The sequence below is a fragment of the Patella vulgata genome, chromosome 4 (genome assembly GCF_932274485.2).
Source record: "Patella vulgata chromosome 4, xgPatVulg1.2, whole genome shotgun sequence".
Lineage (NCBI taxonomy): Eukaryota > Metazoa > Mollusca > Gastropoda > Patellidae > Patella > Patella vulgata.
The window spans coordinates 64,351,589-64,372,098 of record NC_065882.2 but is presented as its reverse complement, the minus strand read 5'-3'; the positions used below and the strand labels follow the sequence as shown (position 1 = coordinate 64,372,098).

General features: G+C 37.0%; 1 protein-coding gene across 1 annotated transcript; it reads right to left on the bottom strand.

Annotated features, from left to right (window-relative positions):
• Positions 1–3,265: 3,265 nt before the first annotated feature.
• On the bottom strand, positions 3,266–16,092 carry LOC126818767 (uncharacterized). The gene is made up of 5 exons (XM_050546327.2): positions 16,007–16,092; positions 10,211–10,270; positions 9,566–9,642; positions 7,200–7,321; positions 3,266–4,070 (listed from the first exon to the last, which is right to left on the bottom strand). The coding sequence occupies exons 2-5, from the start codon at positions 10,240–10,242 to the stop codon at positions 3,375–3,377; spliced, it is 927 nt and encodes a 308-aa protein (XP_050402284.2). The 5' UTR covers positions 10,243–10,270; positions 16,007–16,092; the 3' UTR covers positions 3,266–3,374.
• Positions 16,093–20,510: the final 4,418 nt, after the last annotated feature.

The window sequence follows — 20,510 nt, the reverse complement described above, 5'->3', positions numbered from 1 at the left end:
TACCATAGTAGAATGGGTAATTTAACGTTGGATTCGAATGTGCGGTTACATGTCGAATAAATTTTGAATTCCCTGATATGTCATACTTAATGATAACGAAAACGTCAGGAACTTATTTATAAATTGTCATAAATGTTATGTGTGTTGAAAGTAGGGAATATAATAACTTAGGTTGTGTTATATTGGCTATTAGAGCCATGAGTAGAGTACACTTTGGTCTTGAGATAAATAATGATCACATTTATTCCAAGATGCTGTTTTGTTTGATTTTAGAGAAGAAATAAATTTAGAAATCAAAAACATTTAAGATGTTCACTTGGTGTATCTATATCGTATTTAGAAAAGGGGCGTATCTGTCAATTAGTGTTGATTTATGGAGCAGGTCGAAAGAGACGAGGGTGCTCTATAGTTCTATACATTGAAAGATACACCTTTCCATCCTATATACTCAATGTTAACTGTGTGTCTATAGCGCAGGTAGAATGTCTTAAGGCAAAACAGGTACAGGGGAATTCAAGTACCAAGTCTGCTTAGTGTAGACGATTTGCTAATGACTTATTAATAAGGTAGAACTGTTCACAGATAATAATAGTGGGTAAAGAAGGTCAGTAATGTAACGGGTTCAAAGTTATTAATGACTCTAGGTGAGACGTAATAATTAATACTATTAGTTTATATTAAAGTGACAGATTAGGTTGTGTAGCGCTAATAGTTATTTCACTCTAAAGTAAACAGAATTAACGATTAAGATATAATAGTATCCAATTAATATTAAAATAAATGTTATAAATATTAAAATTAAGGGTAATGTATTTGAATAATTAGTGGTCTAATTGAGTCAGTACACTGGTCGGTTACGGGAAGTAATGTACCTTATCTTACCGCACAGCAACATCCGGCATATAAGCAGATATGGTTCTAAAGAGGAAATGAAAGAAGTGTTAACGGCAAAATTTACAGAACAAAAATTCTGAACAGGATTTGAAATTATGTAGTGTTAGAAACAGTGAACTTATTGACATTGAAACAGTGTTTATTTTATTGTGTTGGAACGTATAACCGAGTATTTATATTGACAGTGAATCAGTCCCTCATAAACCTATCCGTTACTCGAAATTTTCCTCGGAACTGGGTGATCCAGACTGCACCTGCGGTGCGGCCTCGCTTCGTAGGCTCGATCATTTACCGACCAAATTTCGAGTAACGATAGGTTTATAAGGGACTTGGTGATACAGACTGCAACAAACAAATCTTATTTCCGGGCTGATGAAGACGAATATCGGCAAGTGACAGCGCTTCAAGTTTGATTTGTAATTAATAACGCTGTTAAATGGCCAATTTAATTACACCGGAAGCTGAATAATGATCAAATAAGGCCTCGTTGGCAATAAAAACGACGGGTAGTGTTAGAACTAGTGAGTGGCTGAAATACTTTCTTATATACTATAATATATAGTCAAGCAGTAGTAAGAAGTTTTATTTTAATCCCTTCAAGCGCCTGTGTGTCACAGGTATTTTTATTTGGTACATGGCACAGGATAGTGTTACACAACTACTATAATAGGTTGATGTTTGTACAAAGTTTCATGAAGATATTTTTAGCGGTGTATGCAATATGGTCCGGAAACAAAACCGTACACCAAAAACTATGTCAAATTTGTTTCCATGGAAAGACAAAAAGTATAAATCCAAGAATTTCTAAATAGCAAAAGGCACAACTGCTGTAATAGGTTGATGTGTATACAAAGTTTCATAAATATATCTTGAACGGTTTATGAGATATGCGTCGGAGACGAAATTGGGACGGACGGACCCCATTTCAATATCCCTCCCTAAGTTCGTTCTGCGCGGGATAATAATAAAACACATTGGGTAAAAAAAGAAAAGATATTTTATTACTTTTATTATACTTCTGTATGGAGATAAACAAAACAAAACGAAAAACGTCCCTTTAGGTGCGAATTCAAACATTTTAGAGAATTGTTTGCTCTCCATGACGTGTTAATTGTTGGGATAATTATTACTCTAGTCATCAGGGAATAGCAGGGATCAAAACGTATTCTTTATATATGTTCAAATACGTTGGAGCTTTAAAAGTACTAAATAAATTTTTAATGGTAAAATTAAGATGATTTAACCCAATAGTCCCTTCAGGCAAATGAGACAAACCACATAAATAAAACTGATAGAAAAGGTCAACATCATGTGATTTACACCTTGATGCTATATTATGGCGGATAACTGCGACGCTGATACCTCATACAAACAATTAACAATACACGTATTTGTTGACAATCGATGATTTTCTATATCACATTTTATTATACTAATAAAACATCAGCACTTTCTTTAGTGTACGAACAGTAACCTACAAACGCTAAAGAGCTTGTACAGGATACAGATCAGACTTTACAACTTAGAGCAATTGATCGTTATATACAAATTTAGAATCATACGATCGCTCACGTAGCTGATCCACCACCAAGCTCGCATTTTTGCTTTGATAGCCATTTTTCATACTCCAAGCACAGAGTGGGCGAATCCGCACCACGACTGCAAAAAGAGACCCGTTTGGCGTGCTGAAAATGATTGAAAAGGCTCTGTCGACTTTTGTGCACGTGGATGGTTCAGTTTCCTTGCACTACGTCAGGACCAGACCCGGTTAAGCCCGAAAATGTGACCACGACCGATAAATTTCATAATCACCTGTTCGGTAGTTTAACATAATTTCGTAATCAAGGGGAATCTCCGCCAGAAACTATTGACGATCAATACCAGGCTGAAAAACCTAATAAAAAGTAATAATGATTGTGACAAAGTGCTCAATAACTTTCATAAATTTGTCTATCGTATACATAAGAACTATTATTTAATAGTTTTGCTCAAAGTTATAGACCACGATAACTTATGCCTTTTCTCTGAAGTCCCGTGAGCAAGGAAGTGGCCCAAAGTGCCACACCGGTGTCAGAATGGCTGATTCGAGTAAAAATGTTAATAAAATATGAATGAAATTATTCTTAAGATTACTCCTAACTTTTATTATGGCCCGCGACTGTACATAATATTTGAGCCAATTGGTACAGTAGATTTTATATTCTCAGGTCTTTGACCATGGTCCAAATGTATTAAACACAGATATACATGCTATAACAAAAAATTCCAAATGTGCAAGTTTATTGATAAGTAATCTTCTGTCGATTTATATATATATATATATATAGTTTATCACATTTAATTGGACGGCAACGGTGTCTAAATTTTAAACTACAAAGTAGGAACATATCTTTAAAATGAGGTAAACAATCGCGCAATACGTTCACCCACATCGGTTTCCATACTAGTCAAAACAATAAACAAAACATTAGCACACAGTTTTAGATGTATGTCATTTGAGAGAAATATCTTGGCTCCTGGTTGAGCAAATCATCGCCATCATTTTCATATTCACTAACAGTAATTAGTCTGTGATCATTTCGTTCATCTCGAATTCTGCCATTAACAGCAGATGGGACTGTTCCATTTTCGAAACCATGGTTATGATTTCCAATGGGAGATGGGGATTGAAATCCATTTTGCATAATTTGTGAACTTTCCAGTTGAACTTTAACGTCTCGGGTTGCTTTTTTCTTTGTTTTTAAATTAAGTATCTTCATTCTTCTAAACATTCGTCCTAATTTCGATGTCACTTTCTTTTCACTTACTGGTGAGGATTGCTCAGCATGTGTGAAGTTTGCCATTGTCAAGGCCGCTAAGGCAGAAATAGCTTCTGTGTGTTTACCTAACGTATGAGTAGATCGTCTTCGCGATATTCTGGAATTGTAAATGTGTTGTTCCATTTCTTCATCGGGACTGATTTCCAACTCTATCAACTTTTTATTGGCTTTATCGTAAATGTAGTTTCCTATCCCATGTTCCACGAGGTCAGCACCGAGCTTCTCCTCTTCAAGAGGAATACGAAGTCCCAAAACTAACTGGATACTTTTTAAAAATATGAAAGACGTGACTAATGTCCATCCTACAATTGCTAATACTGCTATACACTGCACGCCTAACTGATGGAACCCACCATTCTGAAATACAATTCAAAACTTCTAAATGAATAAGTAGGCTGACCAGAGGAGGAGCACACAGAATTCAATATTTAATTACACTGATTCCAACGATTGGATTAGTCCGATTTCAATGATTTCGTACGACCAATTTCAACGATTGTATATAGATCCAGTGTCATTTTGTGAGTGTGCATCAGTAAGGATAGTAGCTACAACAGGCAGCGCTAAATTAAGGACGAGCTACAGTACGTAGCTGGTGGTCTGGGGAGGGTAGTAAACCCTACAACAACAAATGTGTGAGCCTTTGAATCATCTTTACTGTTAAATTTATTTACCGCGAGAGAACATAGGTCGTTAGCCCTACTGCGGATCATTTATGCGATTTTTAATCCTTTTTGTCGTTAAAGTGATTTACCGTGTTGTCCTTTGTTATCAGCTGAGACATCCTACTTAAGTCTAGAGAACGAACTTTGCCGTTCTGGGTGTATTTTGCTGTAAAAATGCTTAAATTCTATTTTCCATTGACAACTCTTGGCTTCACTCACAAGAGCAACTAAATATTCGTCACCCTGTAGTCAGTATACCCCGGAACGCAGTTTGCTCTAAGAACGGCTTAACCAAATTTATTCTATAACTACATGCAAATACAAGCAAATATCACCGAATACAGCCATTGAATACAGCCATTGAATAACCTATAGTTGTATTCAATGGCCATTGAATAACCTATAGTTATATTCAATGACTTGAAAACGTACTACTTTTGTCCAAAATGACGTCACTTACAGAACTACGTCAAACTGTAATGACGTCACAACTAGGCAACCACAATTTTTGTTAAAAAGAAAGAAAAAAGGGCGGAACCTATGATGAATTTTAACGATAGTAGTAATGATTTTTTTATGATAATCTAGATAGTACAGTGTATTTTGAGATTTGCATGTAGTTATAGAATAAAAACAGAACCCAATGACCATTGAATACCGCACGGGTTATTCAATGGTTCACTCGAGTTTATCCCTGCCGCTATCGCTCGTGGAATACTTGCGCAGGGATACACTCTCTTGAACCATTGAATAACCCGAGCGGTATTCAATGGTCATTGAGTTCTATCTATATATTTACACGTAGTATTCTGTAGTCCATCAAATTTCGGCGTGTGGCTTCTTGAGGAGCCAAATATGTATGAATCTATACTTAATAAAATTAAAGCCAATCAAATTTTGGCGAGTGAAGTTTTTTTTTTTTTTTTTTTGGGGGGGGGGGAATATACATCTCAGATGCGTCTCTTATTGGCGTATAATAGCAACATAGCCTATAATAACTGAACCAATGGCATAACGTCTGACAAACCTGGACGGCAAATCCCACCGCGGCACAAAATGTCTTCATATTGATTCGTCGAAACACAATGTGATCTACTTGTTTAGAAATATTCTATAAAAAGTAGGGGATATTTGATTTTTAAGTGTTATTAAAGTCACCTAATGAAATTGACGAAGAAACAAATGACAAAATGAAATGAAGTTCACATTCATCGATTTATTCCAAATGATCGTTAGACTAAGTAAGGCACAGACTGACCATTATAAGGGTAAAATGATACCCGGGGTCAAACAGCAAAGTTACCACAGCATCACAACCAAGTCAGTAACGGGTAAATCCTCCTCTGTTTGCCAAACAAGCATTGATCCGACGTGGCATACTCCTAATGAGACGTCTAAGGTCATTTTGGTCCAGATTGTCCCATTCCTGTTGCAACGAAGCAGCAAGTTCTTGGACATTGGCAGGACGTTGTTGACGTTGACGTAACCTCTGTCCAAGCATGTCCCAGACATGCTCGATGGGGGAGAGGTCGGGACTCAGTGCTGGCCAAGGTAATGTGGTGATGTTCTGTTGTTGGAGGTAACCTGTAACGATCCTGGCCCTGTGACATCTTGCGTTGTCATCCTGGAAGATGAAACGGCGGCCATGACGTCGTGCGAACGGCACAACATGGACTGCCAAGATGTTGTCCCGGTAGTACTGGCCTGTAACACGCCCTGCAACAACATGTAAAGCCGTTCTTCCAGCAACAGTGATGCCTCCCCACACCATAACAGAACCACCCCCAAATCGATCATGTCTGATGACGTTAACGTCTTGGAAGCGCTCGTTTCGACGACGCCACACCCTCCTACGTCTGTCCAAAAAATCAACAGTGAACCTTGACTCATCTGAAAACATCACATTGCTCCAGCGTCGATTATCCCAGTATTGACGATCCCTACACCAACGACGTCTTGCCTGAATGTGATGATCTCTCAAACAAGGGATCACGCGAGGACGTCGGGCGCGAAGGTGACCCCTATGCAGTCGATTCCGAATCGTCTGGCCACTCACTCTCACACCAGTGTCTGTTTGAAGACGAGCGCTGATCTGATTTGCTGTGATGACACGATTTCTCAAGGCCAAGGTACGGATAAATCGATCCTGGGCTTGAGTTGTCGCCCTTGGTCGACCTGAGCGTGGTCTGTCCTGTACAGATTGTGTATCACGGTATCTGGACCATAGCCTGTTTATGACAGACTGAGAAACATTCATCGTCCGCGCCACAACCGCCTGTGTTGTGCCGATCTGTAGCATGCCAAGGGCACGTAACCTTTCATTTTGGGTAAGCCGACGCATATCAAAATTTGTTTTCTGGTCACTAAAACAATTAAACTGATGTTTCCACCCTGGAATTCAATGCCACAATGACTGTAACATTCAAAGTCAGAGTCGTGCAAATCTTGGGTTGGACCCCCATGATGATCCCAAGCATCACCTGCATTCCATGCGGTAGCTATTGGTGCGTTTGGGCGTCACATGTAACTGGAAATGTTTCTTCTGTTAGGTTCTATAGTGACTTTTTTCGTAGTCATTTGCATATTTTAGTATTATGCCCCCAAAATCAAATATCCCCTACTTTTTTTGAATAGTATATAAAAACAGCCAAGCCATATAAATATCACCAAAGTCAAACAAAAGCTGTCTGCGATATCACTTCGGTGGATGCGGACGTTAAATAAAGCTATTTCAGACACACAGACAGAAGCCTCTACAGTCATCGTATATACCACGTCTGTGTTTTAGTTCTTCCAATAATTTATTTATAAGTACTCTTACGTTAAATGCACCATTATGGACAGCATGAAGATCTAGTTCAGATGCAAATGTGTCTCTTCTGGAAAACAGTCCACCTGCCAGCATACTCCAAATACCACCAAGTGCATGCGTTCCTACACAACCTATCAAAACATTAATTATGCAAAAATTAAACATAAATTACAGGCCCGGTGAAACACAGACACTTCCCGGGAGATTTCTTTAGAAAGTAAGCACGTGATTTTTATATGTCAAATAATAAGAGCATGCTGTAGTCTAGTCTCTATCATCCAGACAAACACTCTTCGAATATTAGTCTAGACGTGTTATCAGCATTTAAGAATAATAGATCATTGGCTAGATTACCCAGTCTTTTACATTATCACGAACAAAGTCTAAGTGAGGTAACTAGTCCTAAAACAAGATGTGGACGCCCATGAAATTAATTTAAGATTGCCATTTCAGAAAATCCATTTACATTGCCAGTTGAATATCCAACACTCTTAAAAACTTTTATTGTAAAATTCCTGTCTTCATGGACCATGGCCATGTATTTCTTAATAAATCCTAATTCGTCGTCATGATTCATGTTTGGGGGTTGGGATGGCCTAGTGGTCTAGAGTGCCGCGCTTCGACCTCTGGCTGGCCGGTCACCTCTGGCTTGCGGCTGTGGTTTCGAGCCCTGGTGTGAGCGTATGTGGCATGGAGATAGGGGCGCCTTCTCAACCTCGTGGGTTTCCTCCGGGCACTCCGGTTTCCTCCCACTGCTAAAGACCTCTACGCGCAAGCGAATTATTGAAATAAAATTAAACCATATGTTAGTCCCGAAATGACCTAGTTGTGTCGAGTGGACGTTAAACCCCATTTCTCTCTCTCTCTGATTCATGTTTGTTTATAATAATGCATGAATTATTGGCAAATAATACTGGATAATCAACCACATCAAAAACAAACTTCCGGTTACGCATGGGCAATGTAACTTTTCGTCAAATATTGACCATAGCCCCGGTTGGGTGACTGAAACTAGCTATAGTCTCAAAATGAACTAAGTATATTAACAAATGCTAAGATGTTTATAAAATTTAACTGAAGTGATAATTTTCGACGAGTTTAGTTTTAATGACCTAACGCCCCAACGATAATAGATTTCATCATGCTATTTCATCATCTACGCAACCTATCAATGAACTAGGTGCTTTATGTCAATTATTGCAGAGTACAATCCATCAATCAGTTGCATCAACACATCTGTTTTATTTATTCATATAAAAAAAACCCCAAAACCCCCAACAAAAACACGGGGGCTGACAACTCAATTTCTTATCTTACCAACGGGGTCATCAACTTTACATCTATCGAGTGTAGCCACACCGATTAAAGTTACCAAACTTCCTATCATTCCGATAATGAAACCTTCATAAGGATGTACCATGGCACACGTAGCTGAAACATATTTGAAATAAAATGAGGTTTAACGTCCTATACTATACTACGACTGGGTTATAAGGGAAAATTTGCTCGGACATCAGCGCTACGGACTACTTTGATATAGAATCCCAAATGCCAAGGGTTCTTTTATACGGGAACTTGGCTTTATGTCCTATCCGAACGACTATACGTTATCTCTTGTCATGCCCCCTGTCCTGCACTCCTGACAGGGGGAACCACGCCGAAAAATCACGATGAACGTTCTAGGTCAACATCGGCATCGAACATTGGACCTCCGGGCTAGCGAAATAAAAAGAAAATGTTTCATAAATATTTCATTGTCCACTTTTCCAAACGCACCCAAACCTTGCCATGTCTAAACGTCTTTTTCACTGAGTGGCTTCCTTTAATCAAAGAATAACACTTTGCCTAGTATAAAAAGATAAGGAAATAAGCCGACATTCACAACATTCTTTTACGATTATATAGCTCTGACACACGAAGACATACTAACGTTATAGCCGCTCGCGAATCCCTGTGCAATTAGTTTAGAAATCAGATTAAATTTTTAATTATCTTATTGACTGTTTTTTTTACCCAAATATCACATGGAGCTCTAGGGAGGAGAATCGCGTATTGCTTGAATCACAATTGGAGGGTCAAGAGCACAAGTGATCTAACTACCAACCATTTTAGTTGGTTGTTAGATCACTTGTGCTCTAGACTCTCCAATTGGTTGTTCACTATTCGTCGTAAGTTCCTTGTCTTACAAATCGAAGCAGGACGTCAAACCCCATCTTATTTCATTTCATTTAGTTACAAATCGGCTGACAACCTATAATTGACATGAACATTATTTTAAAAAGAAATCCATCAAGGTCTCTGAGTTTTGGAGTGCTTACACGAACTAAGACGAAGATAATATAGGTATAAATGTAGGCGTAGAAATCTACTCTTACCTGTTATACCAACAAGACCACCTAAAATACCATTAATTAAGTAGGCCACGTTAAAAGTTCTTTTCTTCACAATATAGCTAGAACACACAATTTAACAGACATTATTTATTTAAGAAACAAATAACAATTGATCGAAAACCAACATTTCTTTGTTCTTTGTACTTTGTGATTAGTTCGGATTTCTTCATTTATAACATAGGCCAGTTGTTTATCGTTAATTTAGTTTTCTATTTTTATGGTATCTTCTATTGAAGTCCAATGTTTTAATTATCTATACATAGATTGGAGAAAATCTCTTAATATGTACTTTGCAAACTATTGTTGTTCAAAATGTTTCCCGCAAGGTTGTTTTTGCTTGACGTCTGTTCTCATACAAATCTTAACAATATCTTGTCATTTAATACTTGACTGACCGTTTAGGCCACAGTCACCCGTAATAGTCTATAGAAAACTGTATATCAATTGTGCAACAGGCGCTTGGTTCGGACAGGAATTTGAGACTTTAAAAAGAAGATAATGACCCTTTAACATTTCATTAGTTTCCAACTCGCACCGACGTTGGTCAACTTGTCAAATCTAAACTGGCCTGACGGAAATAATAAAAGGTGTCATAGAATATATTTTATCATTGAAATGATAACTAACCTTGATAATAATCCGACAAAACCCCCAGCCATCGAGGCAGATATAGTTGATACAGCAGATCTACAATTATAAGCTTAGATTTTAACATAAAATAACATAAATTTACTAAAACTGATAATCATATCATTGGTTGACCTTTGAACTGGACTTTCTCGTTCCCCTTAAATTATTGGAACAAGTCGTGTGATCGGACATATTCAGTTGACATGCAACGATTTTGGACTATTAATTGCATATCTTATGGTTCAACTGCAAGTCGAAATCTAACATAATTTAAGAAAATGCTATAAAGTACGAAATTTCATTGAACTAGTTAACTCTCGTTGATGCCGTAATGATTTGCCCAGAAATAGGCCGGAAATTACTGGAATCTAATCGGAGCAATGCCGATTGTTTCCCTTTAATGCGACTAATTTAATTTCCGCCATATCAGTAGTCCTACTTACAAAATTAATGTGAAGATATAAAAAGATTAAAGATAAAATAAAAATCATATACAATCTTCCGGGACTTACTGACACATGATTATTAGAAGTTTTTATTTTGATGATCTTGAATGATATCAGGAAAATTGGACTATGTCGCCATTACTGGGCAATAAATCAAATACTTCTATTAATAATAAATTAGAAAAGTCATCAATTTCTCTAATGACACATATTTGCTAATCATATACGGTTATAAAGTTTATATGTCTGCAACACAAGTAAATTCCTGTCTAATAACTAATCACAAAGGTATCTTTGATAATGCTTCTCGTGCTAAAGATAAAATAGGGAGCAGCTAATTATTCCAATAAAAAATTCAAATTCTATTAACACATTGACCGATATATTCCATTTAATGGAGATTAATTATTTAAAATTTCCAGATTATATATCTGACTAATATCAATTTCTTATATATCTACTTTCTCTTGTAATCGTCCAATCCCTTTCGTATGGATACTGCGGAAGCCTTCTTCAACACAATGATAGATGGGACGACTTCGAGTTCGGGACTAGTTATACTCACTATTTTTAACTATTTTAATCAAGCTATTAAATCGTAACAAGCACCTATATAAATACACAGTTTCATGAACAATCAATGTGTTAGGAAAGGTTTTAACACATGTAAAACAAAATTCAGTGTGTTAAAATATATTACTGGTCTGGACTGAATTTTAATTTTTGACAGATTGTATGTTTGTACGTACAAATGTTTCAATTATTTGTTTTTAATAATTTCAACTATTTTATCTGTAGTGAGAATAATGCCTCTAGGAAAATGTTAGAGCTTTGTGTTAGAGTCAAATAGTCTGTGACTAGAAATGGACGTCAGTATTATAATACGTCCACACAACAACTTGTTCTCGAAAAAAATACAATAGCTCAAGGATACTCTATGTCTTCCAGAAATCTTATCTCCATCGTGTCAAGCTTGAAAAACCACCGTTAAACACTGGAGCCTCTATTTTGTTGACAAGAATGCCCTTTTTACGAGTTTGCCCCCTCATGAACCAAAGGTTCACTCCAAAATTTATCGCGTTCACATGTTTTTGAAAACGTCGGCATATCTCCGGGACGCCGAATGGCGCCAGACCATCATTAATTTCCCCATTGAACGGCTTCCAACGTTACCCTAAATTTTCGTTGGTTTGAACACTTTTTACTACATAGTGAGCAGCATGGTCATGTTTTGCCCTAAAGTTTGTATGAGATTGATCAATGAAATCGTGAGATATACATACTTGACGTAGCATACTAAAACATGTAATTAATGGCCATATAACCGTTACAAAACTCCTACAGGAGAATGTTGGTGTCCACCTATATTACACATGTGATATAACTGGTCATTATAATGACCTCAATTCTTCACACCTAAATTGAAACTAAATCTATTATAAACTACAGCCTCCATCGCGGTCACAAGCCAATTGTTGAGGGGTGGAAGGTCGCAGAAAGCTGAACATTAATAATATCCGTCCCCGCATGACCCCAATGCTTCACACAAAACTGAAAATAGCTGTCAGTAACTACAGCCGCTATCGCCTCCGAGGCGGGGGGGGGGGGCACGGAAAAGGCTGAGGAAAGCTGAACAACTATAACGTTGTGCTTCTTATGACCCCAATGCTTCACACCAAATTTCAAATAAATGTGATAGAACTGGTTAAACACGTTCCAAATATTATTTCATCACAGAGATCGTTGCTACGATAGATGAGTAATCAATGTTTCAACAATAGGAAGGGACGAACGCAAAAGGAAAACACGAGTTATCCGTCTATATAACTGGCTGAAGTGACGGGTGATAATAGATACATGGGCGAATTTCTGCTCACTAAAAATTCCTTCGGAGACCAATAGTTGTTATATGAGACTGTAAGAGTATATTTGACAATTCAAAAAAGTAATTGAATGTCATTAGATAAGAGAACACGAGAAAAATATACTTATAAAAACATGGTAATGCACGGACTTTTTCTATATTTCTTTCACGTTCTCTTATCTACTGACAGTCAATTTTGTTTATAAATTGTCAGATATCCTTTCACAGTCCCATGCAACAACTTTTGGTCTTCGAAGGAATTATTAGTAAGCAGAAATTCGCCCATGTATCTGTTATCATCCGTCACTTCAATCAGTTATAATAGAGGGATAACTCGTGTTTTGCTTTTGCGTTCGTCACTTCCTATTGTTGAAACATTGATTACTCATCTATCCTAGCAAAGATCTCTGTGATAAAATAATATTTGGAACGTGTTTAATCAGTTCTATCACATATGTGATAATGACTGGCACCAATATTGTCCTTTAAATGAAGCTTATAATGTCATAATTACTGAATGGTTACTTTTTTTCCGACTGACATAAGCCTTATAACGATTTAAGTATATGCGGTTCAGTTCCATTAAACTTAATATTATGATGAAGACGACAAATTAATAATCTTACTGAACAAAAGCAATCAAAACATAAATTGAACATGTTGGAACAAAACATATAAATAAATGAAGCACAAACTATGAAAACAAAAAAACCCTCGACGTTAACAAAGAATCAAAGATGTAATCGTTAAATAAAATATAAATTTTAGTATCCCCCCCCCCCCCCCGCCCGTGAGAATGTCCCTTTAAGAAATCCTAAATTATCATCTAAATTGTACATAATATGTTTTATATTGTATATTTGTGTTAATATTATGACTGCCAGCTGCAAATCTGTTAAAGATCCGTTTTAAGGAAGCGATTTTATATAAGCTGATAAAGCTTGTTATCGTATCCTATATTTATTTTATAAATTTTGTAAATTTAAATGAATAAAATATTGTTTAAATAAAAAAAAACTTTGGAACAAAAGGTTGAGGAAATTTTAATACAGGTAGGGTTCAACGTCTCATGATCCCTAGGTCACAGATGACCCCTAGGTCACAGAATGCTGAATAGCGACATGCAGGAACGTAACTAGCTCAGAGCAACGAGGGGGGGGGGGGGGGCGGAAAGTGTTCTCAGGGGTGCTGTAAAATTGACGGCAAAGAAAATCTAAGGGTTTTTATGGTTGAAAATGTTTTCACGGGGGGGGGGGGCAAACTTTTTGCACGGGGGCAAAGCCCCCACCCCCTGCGCGCCCCTAGTTACGGGCCTTGCGACATGGGTCGTCCTCACAACAAATTCGAAAAAGATATGTTAAAAACTGTAGCCTCTATCACGATCACAAGTGTTTCGGCAAAGGGTGTACCCTTGGAACGGAAGACCTCAATGCTTCAAACCAAATTTGAAAAAGGCTTCTTTAAAAACTTCTATCGGGATCACAAGGTTTTTAGATAAAGAGGGCAAAACTCTGGCGGGAAGGTCGCGGGACCCTGAATATTGACAGGTTTCGTCCTCCCATGCTCACATCGCTTGGCATAAAATTTGACTTACATCTTCAGACAAACTAATTTATCATTAGTCATTTTTAAAAGAACATAATACAGTTTTCTAAGTCCCGCAACATAAACAATTTGATAGTTTCTTGAAACTATAATACTTTAACTGAATTACCAATTAAACCGAACCTAAAACTGATGTATAGCACGAATCTCTTGTTATTCTGGTGTTATAGTCAGCTTTTCGTTTAACTGGATGCGTTAACTGGTTCATATGTAATCGAAGAATTGCAGATTTGATCCCTTTAATACGGCTAATTAAATTCTTTGTGCACCAGTTGCCTTTTTTCAGCTTTGTTCTACGCTAGAATGTACTCAAATTGATTATTTAACATTTAATTTTGAAAATAAAAATACTTTCAATCGTATTCAATCGTATTAAAAATAGGCCCCTTAAACGATTATAGGTGGCGTTAGCTTCTTTGTGCCACATCTCAGCAGAGGATGCTAAAATGTTGACAAAATCCCTCAAATGCCGCCCAAAGACTTTAAATTCAGCCATATTAGTATAGAGCGAGAGTACCAATTGTCTCCTATATTATATCAATGCATTTATATCTGGTATCATCAGAATGTAAGTCTGCCGGGTTTCTGGTGGTGGGTGTGGTATTCCAAACCTAAAAATTGTTACACTTTTCAGCTAGGTTGACCCCCTGGGCTCCTGGACTAGTAGCCCTACTTCCAAAAAAAAATATGAATATATTTAAAGATAAAATGATATACAATTTCTTGGGACTTACTGGAAGTTTTTTATTTCGATGATATGGAATGATAACAGTAAATTAGGGCTATATGTCACCATTTCTGGGCCATAAATTAAATATATCTCTTAATGATAAATTAGTATAGCCATCAATGACTCTAACATACATTAGTATCAATGGTCTGATTACTCAAGTTAAAACAAAAAAAGAGAGAGAAATGGGGTTTAACGTCCACTCGACACAAACTAAAATATGGTTCAGTTTTATTTCAATAATTCGCTGGCGCGTAGGGGTCTTTAGCCGTGGGAGGAAACCGCAGGACCAGGAGAAAACCCACGAGGTTGGAAGGCGACCCTACTCCTTGTCACGTACAAGCGGGGAATAGAAACTCAATGACTCGACTCAATGACCGATCTTTTGCTATAACGCGCACGCATTAACCATATGCCCCCACCCCCGCAAGTTAAAACAAAAACCAAAAACATACATCGTGGAAAGATGTGACCTATATTGTGTTCTTTTTTTCTTTACAAAAAAAAAAACAAGAAAAAAACCCCAAAACAAACAAACAAAAAAGGATGGGAATGTTAAGCCCATTTGCTTATTTTATAGGACCAGAGTTACCGTTACTAGATACTACATCGAACGATAGTCGAGCCTCTCTTTGAGCTTGTAACTAACGTAGTTTTGGGTATACACAGTTCGCCAAACGGGCATTTTATTAAATGTTTTTCAACATTCATACCAGTTTGACGCTTTTGGTTAAATTCATTCGATTTATATTCTACATAGGACCAGAGTTACCGTTACTGGATACTACACCAAACGACACTAGTTCCTCCCTTTGAGCCTGGAACTAGAGCAGTTTCAGGCATACACAGTTCGCCATACGAGCATTTTAGTAAATGGTTTTCAACATTCATACCAGTTTGACGCCTTTGGTTAAATTCAATCGTTTAAAGCGTTTAAAGGTGGATTTCCACCAGAATAGTTTACTTCTTGAGTAAAGAATGAAACTTTTGACGGGGGTTCTATGACATCATTAAAAAAATTTACACCTTCAAATGATTAAAAACAGCTCATTTTGTAGTCCATTTTTTAATGACCCTTTTGCTCTGCTAACATGATTTGGCCGACATTGGAATTTATATAATATTTTTTCCGTCAATAGCTTTGTTACCTTGCTGCTAACTTCCACTTCAATCCGGAAATACCAAATGTACTACCACAATTAAACCCGAGCCAGCCCCACCTACAGAAGAAACACAACATTTCGTATATTATTAGATATGAATCTTTGACCTTTATGACTTATTATTAAGATATACATATAATGGTATAGAATTACGTCTTAGTCTATTCTAGATAAACTGTCTAGTGATTTACATGATAGATATACTGATTATATTGATGATATCCATTAATTAATACGTCTTTCATTGAACTACTAAATTTTAAAAACTCCTTGTTTTAAGTCGTGCTCAATTTCTCTCATTCAAAACAATACAAATTTATAAAAATAACTAGCGGCTGCCAGGCAGGATACGCCCACATTTTCGAGAGATGGATAGAGAACAAGCTAAAAGAAAGTGACTGATTTTTCCTACAATCAAGGGCCATAATTCAGAAAATTACAATTCGATATGCGCAAATATCGAAAAGAACCGAGATCTTTGGGGTATAAACTAACATTTCAAGTTTCAACAAAATCGGATAAAAATTGTGACCTCTATAGGGTCCACAACCTTGATATACCATACTTTTTACGCTATTTGAGAACGAGGGGCGGTCATTTTGTCTGTCAGTTTTGGGCTGATTTTCACGAAATTCGAACTAAGCCGTCCTTAGGGTGTAACGGTGATATAATAATACGGTTTTTTAAATCGGATAAAAATTATGACCTCTATAGGGCCCACAAGCTAAAATAGCGATTTTTCGTACAATCAGGAGCCATAATTCAGGAAGTTATGGTCCGATATGCGCGAATATCGAAAGGAACCGAGATCTTTGGGTTATAAACTCACATTTCAAGTTTCAACAAAATCGGCTTAAAATTAGGGTCCACAACCTTGATATACAATCTTTTACGCTATTTGAGAACGAACAGCGGCCATTTTGTCTGTCAGTTTTGGGCTGATTTTCACGAAATTCGATCTCAGCCGTCCTTAGGGTGTAACGGTGATATAATAATATGTTTTTTTTTAAATCGGAAAAAAATTATGACCTCTATTGGGTCAACAAGCTAAAAACGCGATTTTTCATGCAATCAGGGGCCATAATTCAGGAAGTTACGGTCCGATATGCGCGAATATCGTAAGGAACCAAGATCATTTGGTTATAAACTTACATTTCAAGTTTCAACAACCACGTCATTTTTACGCTATTTGAGAACGAACGGCGGCCATTTTGTCTGTCAGTTTTGGACCTCTTTACGGTCCACAAGCTAAAAACGCAATTTTTCGTACAATCAGGGGCCATAATTCATGAAGTTAAGTTCCGATATGCGCGAATATCGAAAGGAACCGAGATCTTTGGGTTATAAGCATACATTTCAAGTTTAAACCAAATCGGATAAAATTGTGACCTCTACAGTGTTCACAAGCTAAAAACGTGATTTTTCGTACAATCAGGGGCCATAATCCATGAAGTTACAATACGATACATGCCAATATCAACAGGAACCGAGATCTTAGGGTGATAAATCTATATTTCAAGTTTCATTGAAATCGGATAAAAATTGTGACCTGTAGACTGTTCACAAACAATTGTGGACGGACGGACGGATGGACAGGGGCGACGACAATATAAGCCCACATGAAAATGTGGGCGTATAAAAACCCGATCAAATATCAAATTCCAAGGGTAAGGTCATTGAGCCACTGTGTGCCCAATTAGCATACTGATTGTCAAGGGTAAGGTCATTGAGCCACTGTACCCAATTAGCTTACAAATTGTCAAGGGTAAGGTCATTGAGCCACTGTGTACCCAATTAGCTTACTGATTGTCAAGGGTAAGGTCATTGGGCCACTGTGTACCCACTTAGCTTACTGATTGTCAAGGGTAAGGTCATTGAGCCACTGTCTACTCAATTAGCATACTGATTGTCAAGGGTAAGGTCATTGAGCCACTGTACCCAATTAGCTTACAAATTGTCAAGGGTAAGGTCATTGAGCCACTGTGTACCCAATTAGCTTACTGATTGTCACTCGTAAGGTCATTGAGCCACTATGTACCCAATTAGCTTACTGATTGTCAAGTGCGGAAGAAGTAAAGGAGCAAAACCATACAATCATGTGCACGCAATATGTTAAAATGTTACATTTCTGAGAACCGAAGCTAAGACCCTGACATTATACCATCATGACACAAAAGACAGTTAAAATACACAACTTAGAATTAGGTTTTTCGGCCCATTATAGAGCATTTAAACATATGGCTTGGACAAAATTTTTGACAGTGGTTTAGAAGTAAAACTCTTTAGCTTCAATGCCTTATCTTTAAAAAATAAAATATTTTCTGAAAACAAATCTGTTTCACCAGTTTGTCATTGATAGGAGATAACACCTAACTGAGTGGTATTAGGTACGGACAATATACAGGTAATTTTAACATTAGCAGGGTAAGAAACAGATTATTACCTAATGATGAAAAATATAGATATGATCATATTTACTCTCTCGATTCTGATTGGATAGAACATTACCCACGTGTTAGATCATATTGAATTTTCAGTTTAAATGTCGAGCATTAAGATTTTATTGGAATTAATCATATTGATGATTAATTGATTGTGGGATGAGATTGTATGACTTTTTCCTCAGTTTTATTCTTGTTTGCAGACTTGTTATTTTCCACATACCGATTCTTCTGTCACCACCAATCGACGAGTTTGATTCTTTCTGATGACAACTTGATGAAAAGATAACATTTAAATGATTTAATGTAAATACCTACCATAACATAAACATTCCTAATAAGGCATTGGTAGGCGAACCCATCTGTGGCATTCGTTTCGTCTTAGATGTATATCTATTATGACGTGGCTTTAACACAATGGTCGCCACGAATCCCGAAACTCCACCTACCACATGTACTGGCCCCGCCCCTGCTATATCAACCACACCCATATTCTGGAGCCATCCATTGGAACCCCATACCCAGTGTGCTGGTAAACAGTAGACGAATGTATTTAGCATTGAAAATATGATGTAAGATTCCAATTTGGTTCTTTCCGCCATCGCACCTAAAACAAATATATTCCTGTTCAAAATAAATGTAAGAAAACCGATAATAAGTATCTGCTGCTGAAATATAGTATAATGTGTTTGGGACTATAACTAATGTCGTAGACATTTTTCATTGACCTTTCGTTTCTGGTAATTCATAACGCTCGTTTGCTATTTAATTTAGGTAGAGAATTTTGGCAAATGGAATTTGTCCCACCCGTACCGCGTATCCGTATGTTGCGTCAATTTAGTTTTCGAGTTTGGGCAGATTTTCGCGTTATGTACGTATGATTTCCGATTTTCACCATTGGGGCGCTCTTTTTCAATGATAAAATTCCAGTTTTTATCATGTTTAATATCACATCAAATATATACCTCCGTGTTCTAGGATACACATAGATTCATAAAAACTCTATGACACAACATTTCAGCATCTAAAAGTCGGAAACCAGCGGCAGTCAGGCAGGATACGCCCACATTTTGCAAGAGATGGATAGAGAACAAGCTAAAAACAAACAGGATTTTTTGTACAATCAGGGGCAATAATCCAGAAAGTTATGGTCTAAAATGAGCAAGATCTTTGGGTTATAAACGTGTATTTCAACTTTCATCAAAATCGGATAATAATTGTGACTTCTAGAGGGACCACAAACTAAAAACGCGATTTTTCATACAATCAGGGGCCATTATTCAGGAAGTTACAATCCGATACACGTGAATATCGAAAGGAACCAAGCTCTTTAGGTTATAAACATGCATTTCAAGTTTCATCAAAATCGGATCAAAATTGTGACCCCTAGAGGGTCCACGACCTTGATATACCAGATGTTATACACTATTTGCGTACGCGGGGCGGCCATTTTGTCTGGCAATTTTGGCCCGATTTTCACAAAATTTAAACTCAATAAACATTACGGTGTAACGGTGATATATAAAACGTTTTTTTTAAATCGGATAATAATTATGACCTCTAGAGGGACCACGAGCTAAAAACATAATTTTTCATACAATCAGGGGTCATAATTCAGGAAGTTACGATCCGATATGCCCGAATATCGACAGGATCCAAAATCTTTGGGTTATAAATATGCATTTCAAGTTTCATCAAAATCAGATCAAAATTGTGACCTCGCGAGGGTCCACAAATTTGATATACCAGGGTCCGTATTCAAATGATATCTTAAGTCTAAGATAGTCACTTAACTACTAGATTTCACTAGTTAAGGGTAAGTGGTATTCAAAGGCAGTGTTAAGTATCGAATTTTCCCTTAAACTTAAACTGCTTTAACTTATAAGTGTTTAATCTTTTAGTACTTTTCAAAAGCCAGTTTTTAAAGTGAGAAAATTCCACTATGGGAGGTACCTTAAAGTTAAATGAGATAATAATGACTTCTTTTGACCGGAGTATACAATGTAGTAACAGGGCCGTAATGGCGATCTTAAAAATTAGGGAATTTG

Coding starts and splice junctions, on each gene's coding strand:
- LOC126818767 (XM_050546327.2), bottom strand. CDS start 10,242: ATGGCTGGGGGTTTTGTCGGATTATTATCAAG. Junction 9,643..10,210: donor TTTGTCGGATTATTATCAAG/GTTAGTTATCAT, acceptor TGTGTGTTCTAG/CTATATTGTGAAGAAAAGAA. Junction 4,071..7,199: donor TCCATAATGGTGCATTTAAC/GTAAGAGTACTT, acceptor ATTGTATTTCAG/AATGGTGGGTTCCATCAGTT.